At 34.4% G+C, this 16,215-nt stretch overlaps 1 protein-coding gene across 1 annotated transcript in view; it reads right to left on the reverse strand.

The window, feature by feature from the left end:
• The window catches only part of LOC138717797 (activating signal cointegrator 1 complex subunit 3), a 277,866-nt gene that overhangs the window by 66,179 nt on the left and 195,472 nt on the right, over nucleotides 1-16,215 (reverse strand). Inside the window, exons 22-30 of the mRNA XM_069851636.1 lie at nucleotides 14,515-14,669; nucleotides 10,786-10,884; nucleotides 10,149-10,317; nucleotides 8,047-8,267; nucleotides 6,657-6,742; nucleotides 4,612-4,778; nucleotides 4,328-4,473; nucleotides 4,099-4,219; nucleotides 1,975-2,117 (exon numbers count right to left, since the gene is read on the reverse strand). Coding sequence (XP_069707737.1) covers nucleotides 1,975-2,117; nucleotides 4,099-4,219; nucleotides 4,328-4,473; nucleotides 4,612-4,778; nucleotides 6,657-6,742; nucleotides 8,047-8,267; nucleotides 10,149-10,317; nucleotides 10,786-10,884; nucleotides 14,515-14,669 — 1,307 coding nt within the window. The remainder of the gene's footprint in view (nucleotides 1-1,974; nucleotides 2,118-4,098; nucleotides 4,220-4,327; nucleotides 4,474-4,611; nucleotides 4,779-6,656; nucleotides 6,743-8,046; nucleotides 8,268-10,148; nucleotides 10,318-10,785; nucleotides 10,885-14,514; nucleotides 14,670-16,215) is intronic.

Raw genomic sequence — 16,215 nt, forward strand, 5'->3', positions numbered from 1 at the left:
CGCTCATTTAAAACACAAACCCACAAACTGATCCCACAACTACCTAAAGGAATGTCCACTTGAAATTGTGGATACTTCAAACACAACTGTATTCTGCATAATAGTGGAAAGATATAGCAACTTAGGGCTTAATCCTCAGTCTTTTATATTTACATAATCAGAACTGAATAACTTGATAGGTACCTTATGCTCCAAACATTCAGCTAAATCATTAAAATACAAATCACATGCAAATATTATTAAATCAATAAATGCAAAGTCTGCTTGTCCTTGTTGGCTCCTCTTTCAAAACCTTTAAAGGTATATTTTGAAACATAAGAAATTCAAAGACTCCTAATAGAAAACCCTTTTCCAGCATGTGAAGAAGCTTGAGTTACAGTGCTTTTCAGGATAGTAGTGGTTCACAGGACATGGGGAAGCTGTTCACAGTAATGTAAGTAGTTTAGGGCAAGCTGCATATTGCAGATTTAATTGTAGGTGAGACTACTACAGTAAACTAGAGTACTCTATTGTGTACTAGCAATCCTGATAAGAAATGTTTCCTTTCTGCTCAAGAAAACATTAAATAGAGGTTATGCAGTTCGAAAAGCAGCATCAAATTGAGAAATATTTTAGTACCAGTAGTTTATCAGGCTAGACATCCATTTTCTCTTTTAAAATCCATCCAAAGTAGGAAGGATATTGATGTTATGCTTTATCTCAGAAAAGTCACACTATTTTTTTGCAAAGAGCAAGAAAAATCAAATAATCTCATCTAGAAACCTATATTTGTTGACATATTTTTTATACAATTGTACAACTATTCATACAACTGCTGATGTATAAATACTCATATAATATTCAGTTTGGACCTTGTATTTACAAGTCATACATTTTACTGTGCTTTTGCTGTATTTTATCACAGAAATTCCTATGCAGAAGGCCTGTAGGGAATGCTAACTTTCTGAGAGAAAGCTAACTTCCCAAATTCAAGAAATCTGTATATTAACAAAAACAGTTGGTTTGAAGCAATGCTATACTATAAACAGGACCATTAGTCCAGAAGGAAATAAATAATTCTGCATTCACAGCAGGTGCAGAACCAAGTGCATTAAATAAAATCTAGTATACATTTTGAAGAATGCAGATAAAACAGTATGTTTAATGCTTGTTTATTTGACCATCATTCATATTTTGCAACAAATGAAAGTTTTTTTTAGAAACAATACAAGAAAATGGAATTAACGATTATATTGCTTGAAAAAGAACAAAAAATTAAACTTTTACTCCAGCATTGCTTAACGTCTGAGTATTTTACTTTCTAATCTTTGTGTTCTTATAATGGAAATACTGGCAGAAGGTATCTTGTTTTTTATAACATTGATTAATTCCATTGATATGCAAGACCAACCTATTCCTAAACCACTGGCTCTGCAGTATATATCTCTCTCTCGATGTGTGGATATGGATGGATCGACATATGTATATACATACATACACATACACACACAGGTACATACACATATATATAACCCCTCTACATACAGAGTTATCTTATAAGATGGATGATTTTGGTCCTAAAATACTGAAAGAAATTTGGTTTAAATTCCAGCTCAACATCTACACGTCACAGATTTCCAGCTGTAAACTTTAGAGAATACTAGTCCTCTTTCTTTCATTCTGTTTTATCTTTGTATTAAAGACTTGTATCATGGGATATATGTTTTCTGGGACAAAAGAACTAGCATTAATAATAGATATGCAGGAAAAACAAAGATAAAAGAGTTCACGTTCTAAAGCTCAGGTCTTGAAAAGATGCTTACATTGTCTCAATGCTGACACAAGTTTTAATATATACTGAAATTTAGTATCTGCATAGTTGTTTCAAGATCTACTCTCAAATGATTCTTTTTCTGTTTTACATGTATTTTCTTTTCAAATCAATGTAAATAAAACAAATGCAAAGCACAAATAATGCAAGTAAAATGATTTTACCTCTCTTTCATCCATCTTCAGCCATTGTTTGGGATCATCCTCAGTGGCTAGGAAAGCTATCAGATCTAAGGCAGTAAGCCTTGTCTGACGTCTGGATGACACAAAAATAAGAACAGGCTTGGCTGGAGAATGACTCCGAATTGCTGTTGAAGAAAGCAGAACATGAGAATTAGCTAATTAATGACAAAAAATAGTTTTTCATTGAGATACCCAGACAGCTGATATACCTCTCCGCAGATGATAAACAGGCATGTATCATCTCTGTCTTGCCAGATAGATACAACTGAAGTGATCATTTCTGAATTAAAGATCACATAACTATGCTTATCTGAGTCTGAGTAAATTCGTCTTGCTACTTCAGTGACTATTGTGAGCTAATTAAGAGAAGCAGTTAGGGAAAAACTCCCCAGCAAAACACCACAAAACCCGGACAAGCTTTTTAGACTTCAAAGCTTGTAATTTTCTTCACCTTGGCCTAATAAGTATGTTATGTTTTGCCTACCCTATTAGGATATCTATCAGGTTAAACGCCACCGAGGTCCAAAATTTGCTTTCTGCCTAAAGGAGCTCAAACTACATAAACTCATACCTGCCTGCAAAGGATCACTTCAATCTACGAAAACCAGAACAGGTAAAATGGGTAGGAAGTTACTTTCCAACAGCTTCTGGGAAAGCGGGTATTATGGTACAAATCATTTTGTTACTGCTGTTTACTAATCAGTCTTCTATATTTAAACCAACCCTGTTTTAGAACTTTTAAGAAAAAGGCATTTTCTTACTCAGCCCATAGTAGAAAAATTTCATGTTGCAGCAAAATTTTTATGGCCTCAGGAATAAGTATCGCCATAGAAATGCTAAAATAACCATGACTATATCATGCCAAACAAATGGAGAAAAAAGCCCCCAATAAATCATACGTCTACAGATTTTCTAACATCAACAGGCACTAGAAGTATAAACAGGTGTACATAAAATTTCAAATACTCCCTCTAAATCTCTTATAAACCCATTTGTGTTGTCTCATGTAATTCTCATTCTAGCAATTAAATTTATGCATTGTTAATTTCTGAACACTATTTAATACTATCCACCATCACATATTGTTCTCCAGTTTATGAATACTACCCAGCATGTGCTCCTGCATACACACACACTACAGAGTTGAAGAATTATTGAAATGGGATAATTCACGTGTATTTATACCTTAGAACTTATATGCCAATATATCTATATATTTTAAAAGCTCAGCATCTAATGGATTTTTGTTGCTTCAGGAACAGGTGTGGTAGACCAACCCGAGACAGATTTATTGTTCATTAGTGTTTTTGTACAATGCTCTTGTGGAGGTGTAAATAATCTGAACTGTCAAGATTGGTCTCTAGTCCACAATCAATACTTTGCTTCTGTCATAAGGCTAATTAAGGCAGCTAAAAAGTCACCTCACAAATGTCACCTCACAATCAACAGCAGTTCACATTACAAAATTTATTTTGGAGGTTATTTTTAATTGATATAATAAATATTCCTTATGCAACCAAACCAAAACATGTTCAAATAATATATGAGAGTTTTTCTTAAATCTATCCTGCTTGCCAGCTTTGTCAAGAATAAAAAATTGAAAACAGAAGCATATCTGGATGCACTACAAATTTTGAATTTTATGGTTATTGCTTTGAAACTAGAATTATAGGAGGCTAGCCTGAGTTGCAACTTCTGTTCACAATTTTTTTAATGCTTACATATAGTGGTTGATATGAAAATATCTCAGCAGATTGATAATATGAATGGTTTTATTACTTTCTAAATTTCAAATATTTTTACACAAAAATGTTTATGGTGTCAAAAACTAAAAGAAAACACATTTTATCTCCCCTTCATTAGCACTGATTTTATTCTTCTGTCCTAAATACATTACATTCCACTGTTATATGTTGCATTCGCAGCACACTTTATGTTTCAGACAAATAGCTTTGGGCCATTAGCAGAGCAGATTCCCTCTATACATGCCAAGAGTACATACAGCAACACATGTTGTAAATGTGCTGCAAATGAACTGTGTAAAGCACTCAAAGTCCGTATTTCTTTTACAGAAAGAAGGAAAAGGTCTGGGAGCTTGTTGCTTACCCTGAAATGCAGGTTTGTTCATGCTAGCCATGCGAGGACAGTAATGCTGGCCAGGGAAGCCCTGGATGTGCACCTCCAGAGGAACTGGGCGCACTGATGGTCGGAAGTTGAACAGACCCATCTACAAGAAAACATTTTTTTCAAGTTTAACCGTGAACTATCTTATGAATTTCTGTTTTGCTTTTCTGCAGCACAAATATGTACCCACCTTCTGAAACATTTCTCATACCTGATTAATATTTAGCCAGTCAGCAAGGTCTCTGGCATTTGCTAAAGCAGTGGACAAACCAACTACTCTTACAGGCTTCTCTGTGTGAGATGAGATGAAGTTTGTTCGAGACACAATGACTTCCAATACTGGTCCTCTCTCATCCCCTAGTTAATGAAAATTCCATCAAAAGAGAGAGAAAAAGAAAAGATCGAGATATCAAAAAGTATATTCATGTCATAAGTACCAGCAGACTTCTTCAAATTCAGCAGTGATTCTGATTAAAAACAACAAAACATGCTCACCTAGCAGATGGATCTCATCTATGATAAGAATGGAAACTTTCTGAACATAACTTCTGTTCTGCCAGCTTCTGCTGACACCATCCCACTTCTCTGGGGTAGTAACAATCAAGTCAGCTTGGGCAATAGCTCTCATATCAGGAGTCACATCTCCTGTTAACTCTACAACCCTGTAATCAAGACAGACAGTGGCTTGGCTTAACAAAGCTTTAGAACATCTTGCTGTTCAAATATTAACTCCTAAACATTAACTCTTAAAAGAGAGAAGAAATAAAATTAAACAAAGTAATTTTGCTCCTGGGCAAATACTTCTAAGAAGATTTTCAAAATTGTTTTAAATAAATAAACCTGTCTCTATTTTCCTAACAAATACCATTTAAACACTAAATAACATTCCTTAGCAAAAGAAGAGGTAGAATATGAGTCCCAAACCATATATGGTTAATTTTAAAAAATGGAGATAATATAAGAATATTAGTATGTTATAATATGAACCATAATATCCTGTCATAGGCAGGATGAAAGCTTTCTAGAAAACTACCAAGTAACTGGCTGCTGTTTTGCACAGATTTCTGGTTTGAATAATGAGGGTAGATTGTAGTGTATCTGCATTTGTTGGTGAAGTTCCATTAATGTTGGAGCAGAAATTATCCCAAGGTCATCTTTTTGGGAAGATTAGCAGAGTTTTTCCAATTGTTTGACTTATTATCCATTCAAGTTCTACAAACAACATTTGAGATGATCCCTCATTTTAGCCTGGATATAATGGATTTTTGACATTCCTACGACACATTCTACATCCAGTTGAATATCTAATAAAAATTCATCAAAGTAATGTGTATATTCTGTTCAAAATTTCAGTCATGAACAATAGTGTAAATTTGAAAGAGGAAATATTACCTGAAAATATTTTAAAATTGAGACAAATAATTTATTCTCACAGGTCATTAAAATAGCAAAAAAAAGGTGCTAATCAATAAGTCACTCCTACCATAATAGCAGGAATCTCACTGGTAATTTCACTGGATGTTACACAGGGTAGCATCCCTTTCTGTGGAAACCTATGGTGTGCTTTTAGCTTTAACTTACAGAAAAAGATACATATTTATATATAGGAAAGGAAAAGGACCTAAATCATACAACTCATGGATATAATTTTTAACTCAAGAAAGTATAATTTTGGAAAGTATCAACATAACTGATATACTTTACATGTCATAAAGTAATGGCTGAACTCCAACACCTGAGAAGATCAGTAAGAAACTAATGTTACTAAGAATAAAATTATATCTAATTTATAAATGAAGGACAATATATGAATATTAGTATACAGTTCATGCAACTCCTATGACTTCGTTATAGCTGAGACTTCTAAATTAAGTTTATTTTGGATTGCTATGTCAATTTAGCCTGGAGAAGAGGAGGCTGAGGGGAGACCTCATTGCTCTCTACAACTACCTGAAAGGAGGTTGTAGAGAGGAGGGTGCTGGCCTCTTCTCCCAAGTGACAGGGGACAGGACAAGAGGGAATGGCCTCAAGATCCGCCAGGGGAGGTTTAGGCTGGACATTAGGAAAAAAATCTTCACAGAAAGGTTCATTGGGCACTGGAACAGGCTGCCCAGGGAGGTGGTTGAGTCACCTTCCCTGGAGGTGTTTAAGGCACGGGTGGACAAGGTGCTGAGGGGCATGGTTTAGTGTTTGACAGGAATGGTTGGACTCGATGAGCCAGTGGGTCTCTTCCAACCTGGTTATTCTATGATTCTATGAATTTCCAAGGATACTGCAGAGAGACATCAGAGCTTTGTTATTTGTTATACTGACAAGAAATGAGAATGACAATAGGTGGGTATCAAAGTGTATCCTTTTTTAAGTTTTGATTTTGCCATCACTACAATGAATATTGATAGCATTTTTTATTTTTTAAGTACTAAAAATTGGAAGGTTAATATACAATCAAAACCTATTTTGAACTACTCAGAAGTATTCTTTCATACTTGATGAGCTGTTCTTTTGCTTCTCATTTCTCTGATTAGGTAAGGAAAACATACTTTTTACCAAGTTTTTCTTCAATCCTAACTTTCCAGTCCTCAATTCTTTCACGAACGAGTGCTTTTAAGGGTGCAATATATACTGCCTGCAATAGAAAAGTCACAACACCAGAAATTAAACAAGAAACCTTTATTAAAGTGTACCTACAAGGAAAAAAACACTTTTGAGATTTGAATATACTCATTATCTATAAAGTGATTAAGGCATGAATTCCTTAAGTGACCTACAACAGGATTATATTTAAAGCAGACTTAACACTTGAAAGTGCTGCTTTGCTTCCTGAGCCATTAACAAGCAAATAAATTAAGAAAGAAAAAGAATAATTCCTTGAAATTGAAGTATTTCTTGCACCATTTAATATCAGACCCCACTAAATAATGCTTTTTTTTTTTTGCCAGGGCTGTAAAAATCTGCAAGCTAACATTCTAGAACAGAAATAATTAGAATTTCCAAGATCTAAGAATCTTACCTGTTTTCTAGTTCTGTCATTAAATTATTAAAACATTACTAATTAAATTAAAAGGTTGATTGGCATTTTACCACAATGTTTTCTGTAAAGAAGCCTGCTGTGCAGGGGAGAATACTTTGAAGGTAATAATAATATTTATTTACAGATTTATGGTTAAATATTCTGAAGCTTTTGAACATGGAAAAACTGCTACATGAAGAATTCTCAAGCATTCTTTAAAGTGTATAGACAGGCCTTCAGCTTTATTAAAATCTAAAAGAGATATTCCTTTGAGAACTGGCTATTTTGTAAGTCTAACAGATAAGCCGAAAATGCACGTGTGTCTCGTTTACCTCACTTAGACTAACAAATTACATGAAGATATTGAAATTCCAAAGATGAATAAAGGACTTATATATATGATTTCTGTTAACGTCAAGGTTTTTTTTGGTTAAATCCCACATATACAAATATCTTTTCCAAAGACTTCAAAACTAAATCAAGATACATATATATATTAACTTTGAAAAGAAAACTCCAAAAGGTGAGTTAGGCAGCGTGGAACAGAAAATTGGCTTGTAGTAATTAATTGTAATTTATTTGTTTAAAAACAAGAGAGACTGGGCTAGTTGTATTCACATGCAGGGGAACGAATAGCTATAAAACAGCACTTCTGTCAGGAGACAAAGATTAAAGCAGGAAATGCAGGTAAGTACAGAAAAGGAAATCCAGCATGTCTGTATGTCATGTCTTTACATTTAGCTCCAGTTGTACACTGATAATTATATAAATCGAAATAAAAGCCTAATGTACCTAAAGCAATATCATTTTGTATCCAGACAGGTATAAATTGGAGAAAGCAAAGTTCAGTTTGCCATAGTCTTTCATGTTGCTGAAAACATGCCTACACAAAATTATTCTAGAAAACTTATTTTACAAACCTTTGATGTGGGATACTTGTTAAAAACTCTGAAGATGGCTAATTCAGCTGCAACAGTTTTTCCAGAACCTGTAGGTGCTCCAAGAAGAACATTACAGTCTGTGTGGTAAAGTGTATGAAATATCTGTGTCTGGATAGGGTTGAAGTGTGTGAATTTGTACAGAACTTCATATTCCCGATGTCCCAAGGCTGTGATAGGCAAAGGCTGAAGATCTAAAAGCTCTAAAAACACAAAACAATCTTAAGTGCATGACAAGAGATGTCGTAACATAACACAGTTTTTTATAAAGACATTAACCAACACTTGAGTGGAACCCAAATTACACTGGAAATTGTTTTTCTTAATATCTCATATGACATAGAGTCCACATTTGGGTCACTGTTAACTTTGATGAGGAATAATAAAAAGTTGATTTTATAGCTCTGAATTATTTCTGGAAGTACTGTCATTAGTATTCTGATAGCTGTGAACCAGCCATTTGCATATATTAATCTTTTTTCTAAAGCTGTTTCCTTTTTACCCAGTTGTATTAAGTTCTAAACTCACAGTATTAGATTATATGCATGTCAAGCTTCTTATGACAACAGAACATGGAGTAGAGGACAGTATAGTCTGTACATTTCAGATTCAAGAAAAAAGATCTATTTAAGAAGGAAGGATTCTTTGGAGTTCCTAAATTGATGGAGTAGTACAAATCAGATGAATAAAACTAAATTTTGCATCTAATGCTTTAAACTTGTAATTAAAGCCATAATAAATAAACAAACAAACAACTTTTCAATGTAAGAGTCTCAATATATTTTGAGGGCATCTGTTATCCAAACAATTAGAGATTCTGGAATTTGGAAGATGATATATATAACCAGATTGGATTTGGAATCCTACCAAATTAAGGAGCCTGCAGTCATTCTGCGATGCAGATGCTTGCTTTGAAGTTTGGTTTGTATGTGTGGTTTTTTTTCCTTTGTGGCTGGAGGTCTCATTGCTGTTTCAGGGTGCTTCACATTAAGGTATGACATGGGAGTCATAAAATCTACTGAGGCAATGATGCCTAATATTCTTCACATGCTTCTCACTGATACCTTATGGCTGTTTTAACATTCCCACTGAAACTGCAATATCTTGGGCTCTGTTGAGGAGAAAGAAGGTTTTTTGCCTAGCAGGGCCTCTACGTACTTCATTGTTGAGTGGGAACCAGATGGGAATTGAAATCAATTACCATAAATCCTAGAGGCTCCATAACTGGTGATGTGTAAATATCTTTCTGTTTCTTCTGAATAGTAGTCAGTGATCAGTCAATTAGATAAAAAGGTTACACATGCTTTTCCAGACAGCGTAGGTACAGTATAACAATAGCTGAACACTTCACAAACACATGTGAATTTATGCATGCCAAAGGACAACACCGTACCAGAACTAAGTATTTCTGAAGGCACCCACTTCACAGACTGCTAGATGAGCCAAATGTAATTACAGTGGAAAGGTTTTACAGTGACATCAGGCACAATGAATGTATAAAGCAATTTATGTATCCAGAAAAAAAGGAGCAAAACACAAACATATGCTTCTCTGCCAAGTGTTAAAAAAGGAGGGGGAGGGGAAGGCCATGACTTGATCAGCAGTGCTGAGTTGAAATGTGATCTTTGGAACAGTAATGGTGCTTGCTGTGATGAATTTATTTTAGAAAAAGTAGTAAAATGTTTCGTATTTCAAAATTTTCAAAATTTTAACTGTGTTTATTTCTTCTTTGCTGAAAGAAATGTAATGCTTCTAAGCAGTAAGATAAGACACGTTGTAATACAGAGATTTGCTTAGTTTTATAGGACAGTTTCAATTTTTCTATGGTTTATAGAGAACCTGGAGTAATTCAAAGGCTGGTAATATGTTGAGATGGAATGAGCTGCTTTTTGTTCAGGAAGTTAAAATATTAGAGTGCATTAAATTTAGTGAAAAAATGGTCTCAATAATGCAAATATATCACAAAGTGAAAATCCATTTACTTTTCTATTATGAAGAAGAAGTTAAGAGATTTATTGTATTATTATAAGGAAAATCATTATAAGCAAGATGAATTAAAACAAAATGATAAAATTTGAAGTTACCTGTGTGGGGTGGATGTCTCTCTGGAAGAATCAAATGTTGAAAATTTATGATACATACAGCCTCTGCTCCTAACCATCTATCGGACACAGCTCGAATGTAATATTGAGAAGGAAGAGGTTCAAAAATTGGGATTGTGAACACCAGCAGTTGAGGTTCTTTAGTAATGACCTAATGCAAATATGTAGAAAATAATTACTGCACAGACAAATCAGTAACTTGAAAAATCATAGTTTGCCTGACTTCCATAAACATTACCAACACAAACCCATGCAACTCCATGTGCAAAATGTTCACATTTTCGTAAAAATATTTCACAACTGGGAATGGATTTTGTTTCCATGGACTTCAAAAGATAAAAATAAGGCTAGCTCTTCATCGTTTTCTCTAACAGGAAAAAAATACAGCTTTTCTCTTTTTCACCTGGAAATAATTGTCCCACCAAACAAGGAGGGGGGAAAAAGGGACATAAGAAATTAGAAAACATCGTTGTGGAAGTCTAAGCTTATGACGTGCACCTGAAAGTCATGCTACAGCTTTGAAAACCTGCTTAGGTCAAAATACTGTTTGACCTCACAAATGCACATCTTACTAACTTTATTTTCGTCACACTATGAGATTCTGAATGAAATGCATTACCTGCTTTTTTTGAATGATGAAGTACTCTGAATGATAAATGTGATCATTACTAGGGTCTTCTACCCAAATCCACCAGGGCTCTCCAACAGTGCCGTGTACCTTTAATAGTAGAAAAGATAACTTTGTTATAGTCGTAATCAGGTTCTAGAGGTTTGCTGGCTATATTTGATATATTTCTAAATGATGTAAGCTTACAAAGGAATACAGAAACACTGAGATTGAAAGTAAGAGTAACATCATATTTCTAATAAGATCAGTCTGCCTAAAGACTATGTTTGAAGAACAGTTTGCTTAAGGTACATATAAAATAAATGGACACGATACAAATGCAACTAAAACTAATGCACCAGCTGTTTATAAATAGACCAGACTTCCAGAGTTTCCTTTAGGCTCCTAAAGAAAAGACTCCTCTTCCTTTTTCCTCCTGGTACCTCTGTCTTCGTACTCTGTATAGAGGATTGTCTTTTGCTATCCACTGCTCATTTTTCCATCAAATATAGTCTCTTAGGAAAAACTGGACACTGAATTGTGACGTTCCTCACTCTACCTCTCTATCTTCCCCTCCCATCTAGAAAGATACAGTAGAAAGCTGTAGATAGAGTCACTGCTACAGGTGAAGTGAGAACATAAATAGAACTGGCCCTTGATGATTCCTGTGCCATCTGGCAACACTTTATTCCATCATAGATTTTTGTTTGCTTTGTTGTGTACCTTATTTTGCAATGCCAGCCACAAATCAGAGCTAGGTGGGATGCTCAGTTAACTTTTAAAAATTTTTTTAATCAGAATAAATGACTTCTGCCAACGTGCAAGCATTTTATTTCGATATCTACTAAATAAGAAAAATGCATAGTAAAGGAGTATGAAAGACATACATAGATTTCTTAAATTTCTGACAAAGATTGTGAGAAGATATAAAACCAGTATGAAGATAAAAAAAAGCTGAAGTTATTCCTAAACTTTAGCTAACAGGAAAAAACACAAAGCATGTAGTTGCTTCTAATGGCAATTTTAATGCTATGTAAGTCTGGTATTTTCAGCACATTAATTTCAGCATAATTCAGTACTGCATGTGTTGGAAAACAGTCTGTACTGGCTTTTGAAGACAGAAGTATGTACTACGCACAGGATTAAGGTGCTTTTGTTTCTTTTTTAACATGATCACACAATAGATAAGTAGATGGACAGTAAAGACTGTAATTCATTTTCACTACATTTGAATTTCACTAGTGGCATCACTGGGAACTGAAGCAGTGAAACTGAAAGGACACAGGTCACCACAGGTGACATTTCGAAAAATGACAGTGAGACCATTACTTCGTCAGGGTTTAGGAGAATTTAAGAGAAGAAAGAAGAATTAAGGAAGGCGATACAGTTCAAAGCTTAGAAATTCTACTATCATCTGCAACAGCCTCTCAGTTTTGGAGAGTCCTGTAACAAAACTGTGTGGGGAAAGAAGGGCAACATGGGAACAGGTAATGGAACATGCTCTCCAGTAATGATTCTTGAGAACTCTGGGGAGCTCTTAAGAACTGACACAACCATTGCCCTAAAACTGCATGTCTGATATGTGACTTGGCTAATTAATACTAGTTGCATTACTCTGTATTTCTTCTGGACTCCTCCTGGCTACAGTAAGGGTTACTTGCTTCTAACAATATAATAAGAATTTTCCATGGGGATATGGCACACACACTTTTAACGAACTTAAGGGCTCCCAGCAGTGAAAACTGCAGCCATATTGTATCTCACGGCTACCAAAACATATCTTCTTTATCTTGTAGAGGCAAGTGCAAAATTTGTGATGAGATCATTCTAGAATTAAGTATCCAGATAAAGGATGAGTCTTAAGACCATGAAATGTTAGCTAAGTTAGATATTTCAGTTAGGTATGGTATTGAAATTTTTAATACCCTGGGGTCTTTTTTTTTGACTATTCTCATTCTTTGGATGGATCTTTTTTTTTTGTAGATAGTTTTTGTATCAATTACAGCTCCAACTATACATTTCTATAGTCTTCTTCTGAATAGCTTGCTAAAACACTGTCTGACAATGGAGAAGCAGTTTTGGAGTGTTGATGGTTGAATTTAAAAGACAGTTATTCATTTCTAGAGACTATTAAAATTTAACAGCTCATTCAGGTACTGGTAAAGAAGTTTCACTTGATGAAAAAAACCCAAGAAAATCAACAGCTACCCTACAAAAATAAAAAAAGAAGAAAAATGTTTTCCAAGTTTTGAGGAGTACAAATACACAAATTTACACAAAAAAGCTCCATAAGCTGAGTTGATAAAATGATTGTGTTTCCAAAACAATCATTAAGAAAACTGTGCCTAAAGGTCAGAGCAGAAAATAGATTTTTGCAAGTTTTGCTATAACTTTGGAAGTTTAGAATCAAAATAAGAGAGTATAATTCTGTGCAGTCCCCTTTTCCGATTGCAAAAATACAGAAGAACCTAGGGTTGTAGAAAAATCTAAAAGTGAATTGAGAAATTACTTTGTATTAAGATACAGTTTAACATGGAGAACAGTCTTTTTTTTTTTTTTTTCTTTAACAGATTACAGGTAATATGGATGAAAGACTGAATAATAAAAACTTATTTCAGTCCTAAAAAGTAATGCTTGTTTGCCTCCTGAAGTATTGAACACAAATAAGGCACTAAAAAATATTTCATGTTATAATTCATGTTAGGAATCCATTGAAGTCTTTCTGTAACAAATCCAGGTACCAAACAAAATCTAACTTTCTGTATTTTGAACATTAATCTCCCATTCATGAGAGAACTTGATGAAACTTCCAAAAGAAAAGAAAAAGCTTTTACGCTGGGAAAATAAATCCTAAAATAATATAAATGTTTGTGAAATAAAACTCTAATTTACTTGTGATTAAGGTATATTTGTAATCTAAGAGATTTTAAATTTAGTTTAAAATAAAAGAATAGATATTTAAAATCCGCCTTTCAGAGTAATTTATCTTAGGCATAAATCTCCTAAGCGTAAAAAAAGAAAAACATGCATGCCCATTGAGGTTTCTTTGCCTTGTTTCTGTAGAAAGTTTCAGAAAAAACAGCAACAATACAATGCCCCCATGTGGACATTTGTACTTAATTTAGATTTATCTTTATTTCTAATGAACAGATTATAAATCAAAGGGTGTGGGTATATCTAAACGTGCAACTAGTACAAATCCTTTCATATAAATTTGCACCATAAAATACGGATGAGAATAATTCCAAACATATCCCAGATTTTCTGTTCAGGAAGTCCTAATAGAAGAAAGGGCACTGATGCAGCAAATGTACATTTGTAAAGCCATGAAGAGCAGCAGAATTTGGGATACATGAACTGTATATCAAGACTTTATTTTCTACTTTTGACGTTCATTCACAGTTCAGAGAGCCATCCATGCCTCCCTTTTTCTTGCTTCTCTTTTTTGGACATATAACTCAAATCTGTGTGTGAGTACTATAACTTTTGAGTATAAGCACTTGCTCCCATGTGTTGCAAACAGTGCCACCCTGGAACAATTAATGGAGAGAAAAAGATGATTGTTGGGTGCCTTCTTCAACAACAGTCTTACAGGTCATTCTATTCCTATTATCAACTTTGCTTTTTAGCTAAATAAACACTTTTGTTCTTATCCAAATAGCTATGTACTCCCTGTGATCATCTCCTTTCCTGAGGCTAAATTAATGCATCCTGTCCTTCCTTCACCTCCTTTTTTTTTACCTGATCATTCCACGTGAAGTCAGGAGTGATGTTTAGCCGAACTCGGAGCACCGTGCGTGTAATTGGCTGAATCGTTGCTTCCATTATGATGGAGGGGATTTGATGGACACACTGTTTTACCTTTAACCCAATCTTCACATGATGCAGCATATGACCTGCCAAGAAAACATTCGGTGTAACAAATTTGCATTTTCAGGAAAAATAATACAACTCCGACTTTCAAATAGGCTTTCAGAGAGGAGTATTATTGCTTGCTTGTTTTTCTTTTAGGTGCATAAATGTCTGACTCTCTTGACCTGGCATGTCTGAATATTTTGTAATACTTAACTTGAATTAGCAATTTAGAGTAGAGAAAAATCCGTATTAACCCCCCCCAGCTGGCTATAACTAAGGGGTTAAAATAACTATTAGGAATTCACACTGAAAACATATTATGTCAAGCTAGTTCCCTTTCCTTTACTGACTTTTTGACCGGGCTCTTACCAAGCCATATAGTCCTTTTTTTAAAACATGAATACTGACCTTTTACTTAATGAAGGGCACACATTTGAACTTCTACAATTCTAGTGTAGTGATTCAAAGTTTTATTTCATAAAATTGAATAAAGTTAGATAACAGCTTATAAATGCACGCAACTAATAAAGATCTCACAGCAGCTCTGCTCTTTCAGAATACATCCGTGTGTAAGTGAGACAAAGGAAAAATCAAATTTTGTAAAGTTTTTTATTTTCTATCACAGCCATGATAACTAAGAAAATAAAGTTAATTAATTAAAAAAAAAATTTGTGTTTTGCAGCTGAAGTCTCTGTTCCCTTCCACTTCAATTTTAATCTCAAACATCATATGTACCAATGATTCCTTTTTTTCCCCTGAAAAACTTGTAGCTTAATTAGGGAAAGAAGGTTGAGCTATCACATTTTAACTGAAATTGCTTATATAATTCTGTGGAGTATATTCTAAATTCTAATTGTAATGGTCATACGTACTCACTGTTAAAAATAAAACAAGTACACCTCCAGCAAGTGGATTATTAAAACCCAAACCAGTTATAGTGGTACAACTTGGTGTCAGATGCAGTATTAAAGCATACTTGCACAGCGACTAGCTTTTAGAGTTAGAGGTATAATTTGAGAAATTGTGTTAAATAAAGGTGGGTACTAAATATTCATAGATACGACTCAATAAGCTTATGTATACTTTTTCACTTTCTGTATCGCGATGTGTGAGGTGAACTGTGCTTTGTACAAGACAGCACTGAAGTTTTGTACAATTATCTGCTATGGGAAAATGAGGCTTCTATCCCAGCTTCTGTAAAATATTATAAAGCTCTGCCCCCTCCACCCCCTCCTTTTTTTTTTTAAATAGTCAGATTATGAGAAACTATCAATTGCATTTAGTAAGTATTAAAACTTTCTGAACAAAGGCTTACTGTTCAAGAAAATCAGCATGTTTAACAAAAGAAGAATAAATTTTGCTTATTCCACAATGATTCTGTGTATTCTGAAAAACCAGGACTGTTTATCTCTGACAGCACAGTGATTTCTTGGTTTTCTGGAAAAACCATGGTTACATTGCAATAGAGCACAGATTGGTGTTGACCAATTTGTGGTACACTGGAATCCAGGATCTGTGCACACAACGTCCTCTTCATTCACTAAGAGAGCTGGCACTCATCCGATGCTTTTATTTCTCCCTAGGCCA

Source organism: Phaenicophaeus curvirostris, chromosome 2 (genome assembly GCF_032191515.1).
Source record: "Phaenicophaeus curvirostris isolate KB17595 chromosome 2, BPBGC_Pcur_1.0, whole genome shotgun sequence".
Taxonomy (NCBI): Eukaryota; Metazoa; Chordata; class Aves; order Cuculiformes; family Cuculidae; genus Phaenicophaeus; species Phaenicophaeus curvirostris.